Genomic DNA, 16,451 nt, shown 5'->3' on the forward strand with positions numbered 1-16,451 from the left:
CATCGAAGCTGATGGCGGACGATGAGAGGGATCGTCAAGCGAGGATGAATGGACGCCAGCCTTGGGCGCCTCACCCAGAGCGATGGCGCATGTGGTGAAAAGCGTCGCGTACCGCGCCGAGATGACCCTAGCTTCGTGCCGCAGTGAGACATCGATGCACTCGTCGGCGTCTTGGGAAAGGGTGTATGGGTCGGGACTCGAATACTGCGACGTACTGGGAGTCTACCTCCTGTGCTAAAGCCTTTGCGTTCTGGGTCGTGCTGATCCTCTTATCTACCTCGGCGTGCACGTATGAACAAGACGCGTTTGGTTACCGGTGTGAAAAAAAAAAAGATGTGGATTTAGCGGATAATGTAACGATGCTTTGTTGATGGTTCGTTTGCCAGATTTGAAAGTCAAAGGTGGAGCAGGGGAAGAAGTTCGTCGAGGGCGCGGAATTAGCGAAGCGGAGAGTGCCGTGACCTACAGACTATTGGATTTGATGAAATCCCCATGATCCTCGCCGTTGAAGCAAACCATTCCAAGGATGAAAAAGGACGGATCAAAACCTAAATCGTAGCGCCGAAAGCCCACATGACGGGTTGAAACGCTGGGAAGCGTGCATCGAGCACCACCTGCGCAGGAGCAGAGTGCGCTTAAATGCAGAAAAGCTCAAGTCGGGCCAATGCAGACCAGGCTCGACTTGCAGACAACTGACATTAGTAAAGTAGTACCCAGAAGATCCAGGGTGATGTACATTTATAAACATCTGGCTTTTTTCAAGGCGAATAGTTGGTCTGTCACTTGTAGGACTTTGCAAAAAACATTTGATGCAAGTACTTGACTTGAGATGGGGCATGAAGAATGTACCTCCTTGGGGGTTGGTTTCGAGCCCGGCCTCGAGTGGCCAGGCCGACCTCGCCAGGCAGGGGCTGCTTTTGGCATTGTACAGATGATGAGGTGCTCCTTCCATGGACATGTCCAACCCTTATTGCGATGTCAGCAAGGCAATGGAGGTAGGTACATCACTCACTGTTCAGCCTGTCGATACTTCCAGGTTGTCTACCTCGCCTCTTGGGCTCTGTGTGACCTTCTCGACGTGCCCTGCCATTGACTCCTACCCTGCCCGCTAAAGTGCCCAAGAGGGCCCGCGTCGCGACGACGACCTTGAATGCAAGTGGCAAAACCTCCTCGAAAGGCTTTTCTGCCCGCGCGGCCTCGTCAGAACCTTGAGCACCGAGAGTTGCTCCGTCGCGACTAAAAGGGGTTTCGTGTTCTTCCCATCTCGTCCACTTGACTGGCTTGCCAAGTAGAACGAACGGCGACTTCTTTCGACCTTCGACTGTCGACCCTTGAATCGTTTCTATTACCATCAAGCTCCCAGAGGCGTAGTAGGCCAGAGCTTGGTCGACAACAGCTTCACAACGCCCAGATGAAACAACCACAGCCTCCTTATCTCTACGACATCGTCTAAACTACCTACCCTTGGCTCCCCAGTCGAGCCCCCCGTCGATGCATCGTCTCTGCCTGTACTCTTAGCTCGCTGGAGCATGGTCAGTGGTGTCCCAGCTAACAACTACCCGCACTGGCTAGTGCTGGGTCGTTGGCGGACTTTATTGCCATAGCTCGGATCAATTTAGGTCGTTCATCGGGCAATCCATCTCTCAGTACGGAGCTACCATCCACCAACGTGACGCCATCGCTGGGCCTCTGGTCTCTCTGGTCACTATCTGGTGCGCGGTGCAGCACTGTCCTTTCTCGCCTGTTCTTTCTCCAAAGGACCAGGCCAAACCAGTTCTTTGCTAGTGTCACACCCACCCTGGCTCGCTTTTCCCACGCCTAGGTATCCTGGTCTCCTCATGCCTGGCCCTCATCCGTTCGCTGCTGCTGACCCGCACAATCGCCACACATCCGAGGAGAAGAGAGGCCCCACAGTGCAAGCTCCAATCTCCCCTATCCTTGTACGGACCGCGGCCTTTCTTGGCTTTGTCCAGCCTCTTTCGAGTCCACACCCCCCTTCCCTCCTCGGCTCCCTAGTCGTCATCCTTTGGCTTTTGCCTTCTCCATCTTCCTGTGGTGGCCCGCTGTACGCCGCCCGCTGGTTCGTTCCCCGAGTTCTGGTCCGTGTGTCGCCGCGCGACCCTCTTTGTGTTCAGAGCTAATGGCGCCCGCTAACGTTTAGTGGTAGATGCGCTAATCTCTTGCGTGCTGGTGCATTATTGTGTTGCTTTCCGACGCTGGCTGCATTGCGTTGTGTGCGAAATCGCCCAGGCGGAGCAATCACCAACCGATCGCTGGCTTGCAAGGAGGTGTAGGTACCTACTCTGCGCAGCTGGCGAGTGTTTACACGCGCACCGTCGGGAGCTGGAGTCCTCTCGGAGTACCTCGACGCATACTGGCTGCTTAGTACCTAGTCGAAACAGTCAGACAAGGGCGACGATCGCTTCACTCTGGGCAGTGCTACGGAGTAGACACCGCGCGCTCTCCAACGCGGGGTAGGTAGCCCTCGAGTCTAAAGCCGATATCTTGCACTCATCGATACACTAGATCGAGCCGCCTGTCAAGCCAACCCGCAGCCGGCTACTTACTCCGTACACAGAGCATTTCATAACATCATCTGCCTCTTGTTCCAGAGCCGCTGCAAATCGTCGCCGTCCTCTCCAGCCGCTCCACTCTTGCGCGTCCGCCATACCCACATATGCCTGGTGGTATTCTTGGATCTAGGTTACCATTTTGCAGAACCTGTACGCAGCTGTGTCAGACAATACGGCTCTCTGGACACGACCTTCCTGTTCGGCAATCGCAGTCGCCAGTGCTAGGTACCCGCAGGAAAGGGCCGCGCGATATCTGTATGACATCGCGGAGTCTTTTCGAACAGCGTGGCCAAGCCGCCCGTTTCGAGGTGTCAACAAGAAGGGAGACGCAGCAAGAGATACCTAGGACTCGCACCCAGCTGGCTTTGGGTCGGTACAGTCCCCCAAGGCCTCAAACTGAGGACTTTGGACACGGCGCAAACAAACACGAGGGGAGCCACAGCTCCGCTCCAGCCGTATCTACTTAGTCTCTCGAGTCGAGCCAGAAGGGGCCTAAGACGAAACGAGCAGGGCCACCAGCAACCGATCAAATTACATACGAAATACTTGCCTGCTTCCATTGGCCTGTTTGCGCCTCTCGGCATCAGCAGCAGTGCTATCAGCCTCTAGACCCACGCCCCGGCGCGGTCTCAAACAGACGCCTGTCTCCTCTTTCTCTGCTGACTGCACTGCGCATTCAAACAAAAGAAAGAGGGCCCGGCCTTGCTCTTGTTAGCCAACCATCATCATCCTTCATCATCATCTCATTCTCCTCACCTGCGGCTTCCGTCATCTACACTCCTTCCTTTCCATTTGCAAGCAATCGCCGGTTGAGACTGCTCAATAACCGACGTCGGCCCTCTCAATCTTGCGCTCTCGGGATACATTGCGCCAACCCCTTCGGTCCGCGCGTGTGTTCGCCGTCGACCCTCGTCTCAGACCAGATCGCATCAACTTACGGAGCACTAGTCGCTACAAGTTCATACTAAGCCAACCAGATCAACACACTCTTGGCCCATACTACATCACCATTTACCACCCACCACAACACACCCCCTCCATTCCTCTTTGACTAACCGATCCCGCCGCGCGCAGCAGCCAGCACCTTCAAGTCAAATCCCAGCTCCTCATTCACTCAAGAGGCAACCTTCTAAACCCTTCCTCTCTTATCCTGTGGATGCTTGCTGCGATTCGACATCCTGCCACCCCCGGAAACGGCCTTTAGAGATTTGCGCCAACCATATGCATGATTGAATCTTGCGTGCATCATACCAGTTGCGCACACACTCCATCATTTCCCGACTCGCACTTTTGCCCTGCGCATCCCACCTCCACTTCCACCTCCACTTCCACCACTGCCAACCCAACTACATTCAGACACGTCGTTTCGCAGAACCGTCGACGTGGTCGACGTCGCCGCACTGATGTATTCTGCGCAGCCTAACGGCGCTGACAGTGCGACCATCAATCCCGCCGCCCTGGCTTCAGCCGGTATGTGTTCTTTTTAATCCCATGGTTCCCCAGGATCGGCTCGTTAGTCGCGTGTTGGCCGCGTCCGTTTCCTGCGATCCTATCCGCTCCTTTCCTTGCTCGGCGCCGTTTTTGATTGCGCCAGAGGGGGAGACCGCTTCCCATCCTTGCGCTGTCGCATGCCGGCGCGCGCGCGCTTTTCTTCTTTTCAGGCGGGCTTGCTGATGCTTTCTTTTGTTGTTCAGACCTAGCCGGCCACGCCTCGCGAGGCATCAAACGAAGTCGATCTCCTGATTACCAAGACACAATCCAGCCCGGGCCAGCTGGAGATGACGGTATGTCGTGAATCCTCTTGTGTAGCGATGCCCTCGAACCTTATATGCTTGTGTTCACGTTACATTCGTGAACCTGTGCGACAATGCAAAGACGACATCCCTGCTAACGAGCCCGCTGCCCAACTCTAGATAAACAACCGAGAAAACGCGGAAGACCGATGAAGTCGCGACCGTCCGGGGGCTTGAGCGAGAGTCCGTCCCAACCGCCCCCTCCGACTCTCCCGCAGACGGCCATACCGCCGCCGCAAACTCCGCATTCGCAAAATGCGCCTCTCCCCAGCCAAATCCCGCAGTACACTCCGTCCCAGGCGTCGCCGCCAGCGCCCAAACCCACGCCGACCAAGTCGACGCTCAAGGCTCTCCCCACGGTTCGCGACCACACAACCGACCAGCTAGGCCCAGGCGGCGACGAGTATCTGCCACGAGAAATCGATGAAGCCGGCGAGAAGAAGGTCATGCCCAATGGGCAACTTCTGGGTGGCCGCGAGTACCGGTGTCGTACCTTTCTGGTACCCCAGCGCGGCGACAAATTGTTCATGCTGGCTACAGAGTGCGCCCGTGTGCTCGGCTATCGGGACTCGTACCTGCTATTCAACAAGAACAGGTCGCTATTCAAGATCATTGCGAACCAAGTGGAGAAGGATGATCTGGTGCAGCAAGAAATCCTGCCCTTCTCGTACCGGTCGCGGCAGATTGCGATCGTCACGGCCCGGAGCATGTTCCGTCAATTCGGAAGCCGCGTCATTGTGAACGGCCGACGTGTTCGAGACGACTATTGGGAGACCAAAGCCCGGAAACAAGGCTTCACTGAAGCCGACCTGGCTGGTGAGAAGAGACCCGGTGCTTCAAAGGCTCGAGAGGCCGCGGCCGAGGCCAGCCAGGCTGCCTCACTCCTCGGAGCGCCGCATGGAGAGATTGTGTACAGCAACACCCCTGCCCAGTTTGGAGCTCCTCCGCCCCCCCAACTCGTTCAACCAGGTATGATTGGAGCGCCGTCCGGAACCTCGACGAGAATGCCCGTGATAACACTAGGACCAGAATATAATGACACCAGGAGTCGCGACTATTCGAGCATTCTCAAGACCGGCCCGCGTCAGGAGATTACAGGCCCTGCGTACCAGGACAGGACGCAGACCACACCGGTCGGCGAACTCCATGCCCAGGCGCATCATGCCGCCGAGTTCAACCGCTCCGTCAACCAGCAACGGGAAATGAGGAACGACTACATGCAGAATCTGTGGCGCCGCCCGCACGAACAGCCGGCTCCGACAAACCTCACTCAGCAGGTGACGACGACGGAGTCTTCGACGGCGACAAGCCGGCCAGCGCCTTCGCCCCACACCACGAGCAGCTCGATGCAGCAGCCGAGCATGGTCCCCAGCCACAGCCCACAGATGATGATGACCCAGCCGCCATATTCCCAGTCCGTAGCCGCCCAGAGCCAGATGCCGTCGACGATTAGAGGTATGAGTTACAACCCATCTACGAAGCTTCCTCAACCAACATCCCTAGCACCAGGATCCTCGGGCGGCATGACTCAGCCTCAAGGCTACAACTACCCGCAGTCGAACCCGATGTGGGCACAAACACAACAGGCACCGCAATACAGCTACACCCATCCCTCTCAGGCACAGGCGTCCCCTCATCAGCAGCCCCCCTCCACCTCTCAGATGCGCCATTCCGGACAACCGGCTGGTCTTCCCTACTCCGGAATGCCAGGAATGAGTCAGGCCTATCCCAACCAACAACAAGGCATGTCTTATGATCAAACTCCAAGACAATACATGCACCAGGGTGGGGGGCCCGCTGTGTCGCAGGGATGGTCAAGCCAGCAAACTCCGACGCAGTGGTGGCCCAACCAGCAGCAGTGATCGAGACTCCTGCGCCAAGAGCGATATAGGAGTCAGAGCTTGCGGCAACATCTGAGGTGGCCTATGGTACCTCGCGTATCGGGTTGCGGACTTCCTATTTCACTCGGAATGCCCGCAGGTTGGCCGGCGACCAGGAAGCAAGTCCCGGACCGAGCGATTTAATCTGACAGCCGGCTGCTGCAGGGGTTCCCCGCGACCGTTGCGGTGGGGGTGTAGTTCTGGTAGCAACGCAGTTGGTGTGTTCCGTTATCGGAAAATGGCGAAAGGCAATTTTGTTTCCAGTCCGGTCGACTGGCGATAGCTACCAGGATCGCCCGTACATGTCAGTCCATGGTTCGGTGGAAGGGCGCAGGCAACCTCGTGGTCTCTGTGGTGGCATTCCGTGACGGGTCTCTACAACAGATCCGCCACTCGCGTGTTCGATTTGTCATCTGGGATGGTCTATTTTGTTTGTTGATAAGGGGGCAGGCAGATCGCTTCGGGCCGTGGCGGAAGTCCAACCACTCCTGCCATGGGCCGTCTGTTGTTTTGGTTGATTTTTCGCTGCATTGTACCCCAAGCCCTTTGGTCCTCGACCGCTCTTTGATGTAGCCTCTTCGGCATTGGGATGGGAAAGTCTTTGAATTTTTTTGGCAGGAGGGGGTTTGGCATATGGAAGGCTTCGCAAAGGAGTTTTTGCTTTTACTATGTATGCTTCCGGTTGTTGCGTACAGATCGATATCCGTGTGTTGGTCAACGTGGATTTCCCTACCTGGACATATGGGGGCTGCTCGTTTCTTGCTTTTCCTTGTTCTTCGCTGGATTATACGCTTTTTTCCTGTTTTATTGGGGATTCTTTCCCCCCCATTGGGCTCTTCATGAGTTTCGGGTGGTGATTGTCTCTTTACGCTTCAGCATCACAAAGTTGGCAGCATTAGAGGCGTTCATCATCTACCTTTCGGGGGGCGGTTCTTTTTTTCCCCTTCGTTTCTTTGTATTTGAACTTGACCTTCTCGCCTACTACTAGGGTAGTCAGTCCCCCTCATTGAATGAGGGGCTTTTAACTTTCTCACCTTCTCGTACGCCCAGAAGCTTGTCACGAGAATCAACTCGGTTTGGCCTCGTCGTTTTGAGAGGGTTTTCGTGGTCGGTTTTTCCCCAACTCGGAACGGGATTGTTTGTTTCTTGTTTCACTCTCTCTCTCTTTGTCTTTTTTTCTTATCATCCTGCGATGCCGCATGGATATGGATACCGCGGGCTCAAAGGGATAAGGGTTGGTTTGAAACATGTATACGGGGAGGGCCATGGGTTTTGTTCCTTTTTTTTTGTGTTGTTCCGTTGTACCTAAGTGTTCTCTTATCAAGTGGTGCGGGCGAGTCGCGCACAGCGAAACGATTGGTAATGTTGAAGGAAGCTCCTGTGTACTTGATGCTCGGCAACTGCGTGCATGTCCCGCCACCTGAACTTGCCGCTGGCTCGCCCAGCCCCGCCCTGTGCTGGATGATATCACGCCCTGGTTACGACAGGAGTCCGACATAGTTTCCTAGATGACACGGGAAGGGTGGAAATGCAGTGACTGAAAGAGACTCATGTCTATCTATCATCAAACGCTCCTTTGTGTGGCCCCGTCCCTTCTGCAGGACGCCCTACTCAAGAACCCCCCCCCCCCCTCCAAAACAATGCTTTGGCTGGCATATTCTGCCTCTTTTGGATGTAGGAGGGAGGATAGTGACCCCTGAACACTGGGCCCCGATTCAACCCACCCCGCCACCAGATACGCCTTTTCCATTGTGCCTAGCCCGTGTCACTACTCCTGTGGACATACCAGCCCAGTCACTTGAGCCCCTCTCAGTTCCCTGCGCGCTTTGACGGGGAGGCGCCCAGCACGGTGAACCAATACTCGTTCTAGTCGCTCTCGTTCCCATCCAGCGCCTCGTCGTCATCGGGTCCCTGTTCCCTCTCCTCCAGCGCGTCCCTGTCCTCGTCCTCCTCTCCCCGCCGGCGGCCACCCTCGTCGTCGTTGTCGTCATCTTCTTCCTCCTCCTCCTCGACGTCGTCGTCGTCCTCTTCGTCCTCGTCGACGTGCTCCTCCTCGGGCTCCGTCTCGGCGTCGCTGTGCTCCTCCTCGTCGTCATTGGCACCGGCGCCGCCGCCCTCGGTGCGCGCCTTCTTGGGCGCCCTCTGCTGCTGCTGCTGCTGCTGCCGGTGCTCGTGCCCGGTGGCGGAGGCGGAGGACAGCACGCTGGTCTCGCCGTGCGTCGAGACGTCGGCCTGCACGCCCGTCGCGTCGGCGCTGAGGGCCGAGGCGTCGGCGAGGGTGGTGTCGCCGTCGCCGTCGGCGTCCGGGCCGCTGCGCTTGGCGGCGGCGACCTTTTTGCGGTAGGTGGACCGCTTGGAGGTCTGGATCTGGTTGAATTCTGTAGTTTTTGGGGGTTTCGTGAGTCAAATGTTGTTATAGATCGAAAATGAGAGTTTTGTAATACATGAGGAGGGGTTTTGATTTTGATTGTGTGTGTGTGTGTGTGTGTGAAAAACGTACTTGCGAACTCGGCCTCGAGCTGGGGCCGCATGAAGCCGAACTCGATGTCGTCGAGGGCGCTGAAGACGTCCTGCGGCATGATGGTCTTCTTGTTGGATGCTAGGGTGATGTCGTTTGCGCTGAGCGCTCCCCTCCATACAAGGGGAGCTCTTGGTCAGTATACACTTGTAATCTAGAACAAGTTGCGTTAAATGGGAGAGAGAGTCTTTGCGTACGCTGATGCCAGGTGGTTGACAAACACGCTGGCGCTCTTGGTCATGGCCAGTATCGCATTGGCCTGTATCTGCGTGTTGGGCGGCAGCACGCCCTTGGCCAGGCGTGTGATGATCGACTTGGGTAGGTTGAGGTCCTGCATTTTGTCCCAAACCGGACTGTCAGCTACTACTTATTACACACAATGCCCCCCCCCCCCCCCCCCCCCCCCCCAGTCGCCCTGTTTAAGGCTCTTGAGACGGGGTTGGCAGAACATTCTGTAAACGTACCTCGATGGTCAGGTTGTCCTTACTCTCCTCCTTCTTCTTGTTGCCCTCCTTCCCCGCACCACCACCGCTGCCGCCCTCTGTCGGTGCCGCCGACACGAAGGACGCGTCTGCTCCTCCACCGCCGCCTGTGCTCGGGCCCCCGGCTGCGTGCTGGGACGGGCTGGAGGGCGCCGCGGCGGAGGGCAGCGGCTCGGAGGTGGCGAGGGGCTTGTCGGCCGCGTGCGCCTCGCTCTCCGGGGCGAGGACGAAGCGCGCGGCCGAGACGTCGCTCTTGCGCGAGGCGGCCTGGTCGCTTTTCCGGGGGGGCATCGCGGTTTGTTGGGGTTTTGAGGATAGATGTGTGGGGGAGATCTACCGTGGCTCTCACGGGAGGAGAGAGAGAGAGAGAGAGAGAGAGAGACTGGAAATTGGAGAGGTCTCGCGGACTCGGTGAGGCGGCGAGATGGAAAGGGTTAGGTAGGCCAGCCAGGACGGCTGAGCGTGTTGTGCGCAAGTATTTCTCCTAGCAGGCTTGCGTGTGCTCGTCCCTGATTGATGCAGCTCTCCGGGCACAGGGGTCCTGAAAAGGCGTGGTAGTCGTGAGGCTCTGCAATGGATTGACAGGTTTTGACGTATGTCAACGAGCCCGAGGTGTGTGTGGTGGTGGTCGTGGTGGTGGTCGTGGTGGTGGTCGTGGTGGTGGCAGTGTGGGGAAAGAATTTCTGGAGGCGCGTCGCGACTTCGGACAAAGCTTGGGGCACGCGTTAAGTGGCTGACTTGACTAATTCAACTTTACCATGTGTAAGTGCAGCCAACAGTATGTCAAGTATCCTCACAAAATACTTCATTCCCCAGCCAACAGTTCAACCTTGTGCTTGTTCACATTCAGAATTCTGTGGGCCGAGATTTCCCTCTCGAAGTCTATTTCCCTGTACCGCCCAGTACTTGCCCAATCGTCAAGGCGAAAGGGCGGCACGAATTGATGCCGAGACTACCAGAGAAAGGCAAGTATCGTGTGCCTCCAGCTTTCGATTATTCAGTGACAAGACTCAACCACGGATCTCAGACGGGCCGCCCGGCCTCAGCTCTGCCTTCTCGTCGTTGCACGACAATATAGTCAGAAACAGAGATGAAGTGATATCCAACGCTGGCAAAGATCACTCCCCTGCAGACTCAAATTGGCCGGATGTCCATTCGTTGTCCCCGGGCCACCTGTGCAATCGCCAACATGAGGGGATTGGGTAGAATTTGCTCTTGCCACTTAGCCTCCTGGGCCAGGACTGAAGCTAATGATGGTGTATGCAAACTAAGCTTCTTATTTCATGTGAGGTTTGAGATACACAACAACTGGAAGGTTGTCTTCGGCTCCCGTCCATATCGTCATGCATGTACCTATCGGAAGAGTTGTCTATCCAGGTGAGTGCATCCAGATGCATTGTCGTAGCCGACCGTGAGAATGTATTAGAACCAGGCACCCCTCCCCACCGAAGGCCAACCTCCCACAGCTTGCACCTCCGACAAAGCATCTCGGTGGTGCCTCCTCCTCATGCAGAACATTAAAAAGCGAATGACCCAACAAAGTAAATTGACAAGCGAGGCTTCAGCCGTGCTGAAGAGAACCAGAAATCTTTGGGAACGCCCCCCTCCCAAACCATCAAAGTGGATTCATGCAAAGCCGATCAGCGTTGCAACCGGGAGTTCGATGAAACGATCACTGGCCACTGGCCAGGGCTCGCCCCCAGCCCTGCGCTGCTCCCCGTACGCGCGCGGTACCTACTTGCTTGTACATGTCTAGGTACTCTTGTCGGGAACCCTGCTTGTAGTTACATATTCATGACAAAGAGGTCCGTCCGGGTGCCCGTTTCAGACACTTGAGATTGGCAACCCGTCCCCTCGATGCCAGCGGACGGAGGCGAGGCTGCAGGCGATCTCTCTCTTTTCAGGGTACGCTCTGTCCTCCACTAGATTGTGCCAACCTGCCCCAAAAGCCTGATGCAATCTCCTTTTTGGTAAAGGTTGCTTCCCTTCCCTGGCCAACAGAGACACACGCCCGTGACAAGAGAGGGCCTTGGGGGAGATGACATATGCATTGTGTGTATATAGCACCCACGTATTATGCCTGTGCCACATGTGCAAAAGGCACCTGCATAATGGGATCCGGGGGGGGGGGTTATGAATCTCTTTTCTTGCGTGGGTTTCATGTTTCTGTTTGATTTGGGGAGGCGGTTATATCTTGTGTGTGTACGTGATAGCTAACTTGCAAGTGATACATGAAAATGGGTTGCCGTGATGTTGTTGTCAGCCCGGAATGCGCACTTGCATCCCTCTCATATGGAGTGTTCCTCCAAGATCTCCCGGCCCGGGCCCTTATATAATATAGGGGTAAATCCCGGATTTCCCTGACATAGAGTTATCTCCATCGTCCACCGCGCATCCAAAGTGCCAAGGGGTGAACGAAGACACAAAAAATGAAGCTAGAGCTGCTTCTCTCGCTGGCCAAAGCAGCAGAGAGAGAGATTCTCGATAGCTCCCGGGGACATAGTAAAAGAACAATAAATAAAAGACCTCTCCATGTCTTGGGGTATATCCTCCTCTAATCCTCCCTGCTTTCAAGTGTAATAAAAAGAAGAAGAAATTGGGGGGGAGTAAAGGTATTGATCGCGTGTCGTGTTTCTCATACATGAAAAAAGTCAAGGCCGTAGTAGGTAGAGTAGAGTGGGAGGAGAGCGGGACTCATAGCCCGCTCAGAAACCCGTGCAAGTTGGAGACAAATTGCAGTCCGGAAGGGAAAACGAAGCTTTCATCCCCAAACACTGTGTCGAGTAGATGAAGTGAAGATAGGGCCTGTGCGCAGGCGTCATTGAAAGACGCTTGATAGGTCCCCTGTAAATGTTTGCCCCCAGGCCGATCTTGTATGGCCGGGGATAGGTAGTGGTTCGCCGTCGAATAACACAGCCCATGTCGATAATGATAGACATGAAACAATGAACGGCCCCGCAAAGGGGCGGCGGGTGGGATAGCCCCCCACGTGTGCCGAACCGAGATGTAAATGTTAAAAAGAAAACAAGGTTAATTCCTCTTCAATCTCGGCAAAAAGACGGAAAAGAGCAGTTCCTGAATCTCGTTGGGGGGTGATGCCAGGGCCCATGGTGAATTTCGTGTGATTCGAGTCTTCCATGCTTCACCACCCCGGTCATCAACCGATAGCCCGCCCGATATCGTCCCTGAACAACGGCCTCGGCGACAGGCCCCCGATGAGGGCGGTGTCGTCGCTGAAGGACAGCCTCGGAGGGACAGAGCTGGACGAGTAGACGCGGGAGTGCTGCTGGCCGGACCCAGATGAAGACGAGTGGTGATGCTGCAGCTGGGAATGGCCGCCGCCGCCGCCGCGGTACGCGTCGTTGGACACCCTCGGCGAGGTCGGCATCTGCAGCTCCATCTCCGAGCCGGCGTACATGAAGCTCCGCAGGCTGGTCGCGCTGCTCCTCGAGCTCCGCGTGCGGTGGTGGTGCGACGAGGCGCCCCGGGCCGGCGGCGGCTTGGAGAGGCGCGAGGTCTGGCGCCTGGGAGAGGGCAGGAACGAAGGGTCGCCGGGGACCGTCTCGTCGGTCAGCCCCGCGCGAGCGTTGGGGGCGCGGGCCTGCGCCGGCGTGCCGGGGAGGTCCTTGTCGAGGCTGACTCGGGCGCCGTACCTGGAGGTGCGTGTCGTCGGCGCGGCGGTGAATGACCTAGGCGATGCTAGTTCCTCGGACTGCCTCTGATAGACGATGACGCTGGGCGGGCTCTTGATTGTCGAGCCGCTCGAGGGCTGCTTGGCGTGACTTCTCCTGCCGGATGTCGTGTATCTGTCCTGCCTGTAGACTCCGGCTGCCGCCGCTACTGCCGCCTCCTTCTCGGCCGATTTGTTGACTTTCCAGGTCTCGATCTCGTCGTCGTCGATGGGCGAGATGCCGCGGTTGAAGAACGGCAGTCGCCGCCTCTTGTACCTGCAGCATAGTAGTATCGCTCCGACGACCAGGAGGACCCCCACTACAGAGAGCACCGTGCTGAGCGTGATGATGAGTGTGCGATTGCTGCCCAGTCCTGACTGGTCCTCGGACGCAGGTGCAGGTGTCTGCGCTGACGACTGTGCTGGAGGCATGGTGAATGGAGTTGAAGTAGAAACCAGGCTAGATGAAGGTGCCTGGGGAGTAGGAGTAGAGCTCTGGCGAGAGGGCGAGTAGAGCTCGGTTGAATCTGTCCGGGACAAAGCTGTAGTCGATGCCTCCGGGATCTGAACGATAGTAGAGAAGGGTGTAGCCAGTGGCGCGGAAAGTGACTGGCTAGTTAAAAGCGGCCACCCGTCTGCTGCTGAAGACCACTGCGAGCCAGGTCCTCTGCACCAGGGAGGTAAACCGTGTCTACCACCAGGCCCAACTGCGTCTGTGGGACATGGGCGGTCAGAAAATGGAACTGCAGAGGTATCAATTAGCGGTCTGTTCGTCGATATCGCGCCTGATGGCTTGAAGATGGACAGAGGACGTGAGTGCCCCTTCAAGGACTTCCACGGTGAGCTCCAGTTGGAAGAATGGCAGGGAGCCGACACAATGCCGCTGACCAGCGCAGCTTGGCTCGGGTGCAGCAAAGCAGACGAGCTCCACACCATTCTTGCACTAGATGCTACCCATGGTCGAGCCATATAGACGGCATGGGGTCCAAGAATGAGTGCTGAGGTTAAGGGCAAAAGCAAAAGCTCTTAGACGAACATGGTAGGTCTGTCGGAGGAGACATGTCTGTCACGGGAGCCGGTGGCTGAACACCTTCATAACGAGGACAAAGGACAGGACTGAGGACGGAGGAAGCCAAAAATAGCAGAATACACGCACAGTTTAGAAGGACTCATGAGCGGGCGAGGAATTGGGTCCAGCTCAAGAGAAGCGACAAAGAGAGTGCGGGTTGAGGCGTGAAGCCTTGCCGTGGAGGAGGATGCTGGACGGCGTTCGAGACAAAGGTCGGAGGGAGGGGAGATATAGGTTGTGAGGTGCAAGCACCAACTGTTTTGCCGTGCCTCCGGGTTGCAGAGGTGGCAGAGAGACCGCACAAAGGAGCAAACGGCAGTGACGCCTACCCTCGCTACTTTCTCGCACCCAAGGTTAAGAATATCGACGGAAAGGATGGGGTAGGCGGCAGATATAAACCGTGCGCGCGCACGCAGCATCAACCACCCCCCGGTCGAGAGCGGCATGCGAGGAACTTCCTACACACCGCAAAGCCAAGCTTATGGGCGGGTCCCTCCACATGGTGGGGGCCTTGAACGACGCAGCCAGTGTGTCCGTGTGTTTGCATCTGTGTGAGTGGACAATGTGTATGTTTAGATTGTGCACCAGTGTCTCAATGGAGACGAGGTACAGAGGTGGTTGATGGTGGTGTAGGTGGTGGGGAATCGAGGCAAGAAGGTACAAGTAGCTCTACCTAGCAGACACAGAAAGAGAGAGAGAGAGAGAGAGAGCTTGATGTGGAATCCAATGAAGTCAAGACTCCCCTCTCTGACCGACTGTGAGGCTGGTCGTACCTTGTGGTTACCCGGGCTGGGTTTGTGACAAAGGAAAGGGTTAAAAACCCCCCGTTCTTGACAGATGACAGGGCTTCCTCGATACCTGACATCGAAGGCTACGCTGGCAGTCAGCGTACCTCTCCATTTGATTACCCAGAGCAGGCACGAGTGAAGATCTAGCTTGGCTGTTGAGGTGTCAATGTGAGGAAGCAGAGCTTCTGTTGCAACGGTGGTTGGACGGACGGGCGATCGCCCCAGTATGATCGGACATGAATGCAAGCAACCAGGCAGGCCAAGGACAGGGTCTGCTCAGGAGACGAGAGCGGCCCCACAGACGGATGACCAAAGAGGGCGACAAGCTTGATCTGGCGGATAACGAGCATGGCTTGCATGGGTAGCTTAGCCTTTCCCCTGTCGGGAACCAAGGGATGGCGTGGAGGGGCTGGGTCAGGGGCAAGCGAAGAGCGGGATCCACCACCGCAAGGATGGATGGTCGAGGTAAAGGTAAGCCCGGCAAAAAAGAGGCCGCAACGGGCTGGCCAATCCTCGACGGCAGACCTCCACACACTTTTGTTTGAGGACCGAGCTCCAAGCTGCCAGGCACAGAAGGTGAGTGGTGCCAGCTGTCTCAGTCTCAAGTCAGGCACTCGTCACTGCATGCACGGTGACAGTGAGGCACATGTACGTCTTGATTACGGGCGGGCGAGGCCAGCACTTCAGGCGCTCATGTAGGTACATGGAGCCCTTTTCCGGCATGAAGGATCAGAGCACGCCACAAGCTCTGCAGCAGGCGAATGAGACTTCCATCCGTGGCCTGGCTGTGGCAGAGAGGGACGAGCTTGCACCAGGCTGGGCAGCAAGCTACCCATGCCCGAAGGGGAGCAGCAGTGCGAGCCCTTTTGATGGGATCGATCTGAGAGAGACAGTCGTGGTTTGGTGAGCGACAAGGAGATAGTTGGCCGGGCTGACCAGACGCAGACCTGCACTGCACCATCTAACTACCGCAAAGGTTAGCCAACATGACGCTGACCAGGATGCCATCCCACACACACCTCTGCTAGGTAGGAGGGCCGACCCCATACATACCGAAGGTGAGGTGAGAGCAGGCCCCCAATGACCGTTCCCTGCTGCTTGAGTGGTCGCCCATGCACTCCTTCTGCTGCGCTGAATCAAGGCTGGTATGTGAATGTATCAAAGTGCGGCACCAAGTGGGCTATCCGACTGGAGCCTTTCGCATGGCTCAAACGGACGTGGACATGCGGTCAGCAAGAGCTCTGGAATGTATTGGCCTCGGTGCGAAACGGCGAAGGCGAAGCCCTTGCATGCCGGCGGGCTGGTCTTACATCATGGCAGAGGGGTCCGAGACCTACGCCATGCGGACGGCCAGGCCAGCCGCACGCCCAGCATTCCAGAGACGATGCAGCCAGCAGCAGCCAACATCACCACCGCCGCAGTGCAGCTGGGCTGCGTTTCGCTTCAGGCGGGTGGAAACTGGACAGGAAAGAGGTGGGGGGGAGAGCAAAGAGGGGAAGATGGTGTGCTGCGAGGCTGTTTCCGTGATAGTGGGAGGAAGATGGAGGGGGGCCCGCCGCGCACTATCGACCACCTCTTTTACAGGTACTTACCTAGGAGTGGTTCGTCAAATTTGTCTGCGACCCCAAGGTAGCCTTCATCCACCATTTACCCATAGCAAGCCTGTGTAAGCCGCCTC

General features: G+C 56.7%; 3 protein-coding genes across 3 annotated transcripts; 1 reads left to right on the forward strand and 2 right to left on the reverse strand.

Moving 5' to 3' along the window:
• Window positions 1-4,515: 4,515 nt before the first annotated feature.
• E0L32_003642 (uncharacterized protein) lies at window positions 4,516-6,228 on the forward strand (the record flags this gene model as incomplete). Its single annotated transcript, XM_031137965.1, has 1 exon — window positions 4,516-6,228. The coding sequence occupies one exon, from the start codon at window positions 4,516-4,518 to the stop codon at window positions 6,226-6,228; it is 1,713 nt and encodes a 570-aa protein (XP_030998412.1).
• Window positions 6,229-8,112: 1,884 nt separating this feature from the next.
• Window positions 8,113-9,537, reverse strand: E0L32_003643 (uncharacterized protein; the record flags this gene model as incomplete). Its single annotated transcript, XM_031137966.1, has 4 exons — window positions 8,113-8,624; window positions 8,747-8,895; window positions 8,962-9,095; window positions 9,229-9,537. The coding sequence occupies 4 exons, from the start codon at window positions 9,535-9,537 to the stop codon at window positions 8,113-8,115; spliced, it is 1,104 nt and encodes a 367-aa protein (XP_030998413.1).
• Window positions 9,538-12,403: 2,866 nt separating this feature from the next.
• Window positions 12,404-13,348, reverse strand: E0L32_003644 (uncharacterized protein; the record flags this gene model as incomplete). The annotated part of the gene is made up of 1 exon (XM_031137967.1): window positions 12,404-13,348. One exon carries the CDS (start codon window positions 13,346-13,348, stop codon window positions 12,404-12,406), a length of 945 nt encoding a protein of 314 aa, XP_030998414.1.
• Window positions 13,349-16,451: the final 3,103 nt, after the last annotated feature.

Source organism: Thyridium curvatum (genome assembly GCF_004353045.1).
Source record: "Thyridium curvatum strain D216 chromosome Unknown NODE_16_length_530760_cov_82.129700, whole genome shotgun sequence".
Lineage (NCBI taxonomy): Eukaryota > Fungi > Ascomycota > Sordariomycetes > Thyridiales > Thyridiaceae > Thyridium > Thyridium curvatum.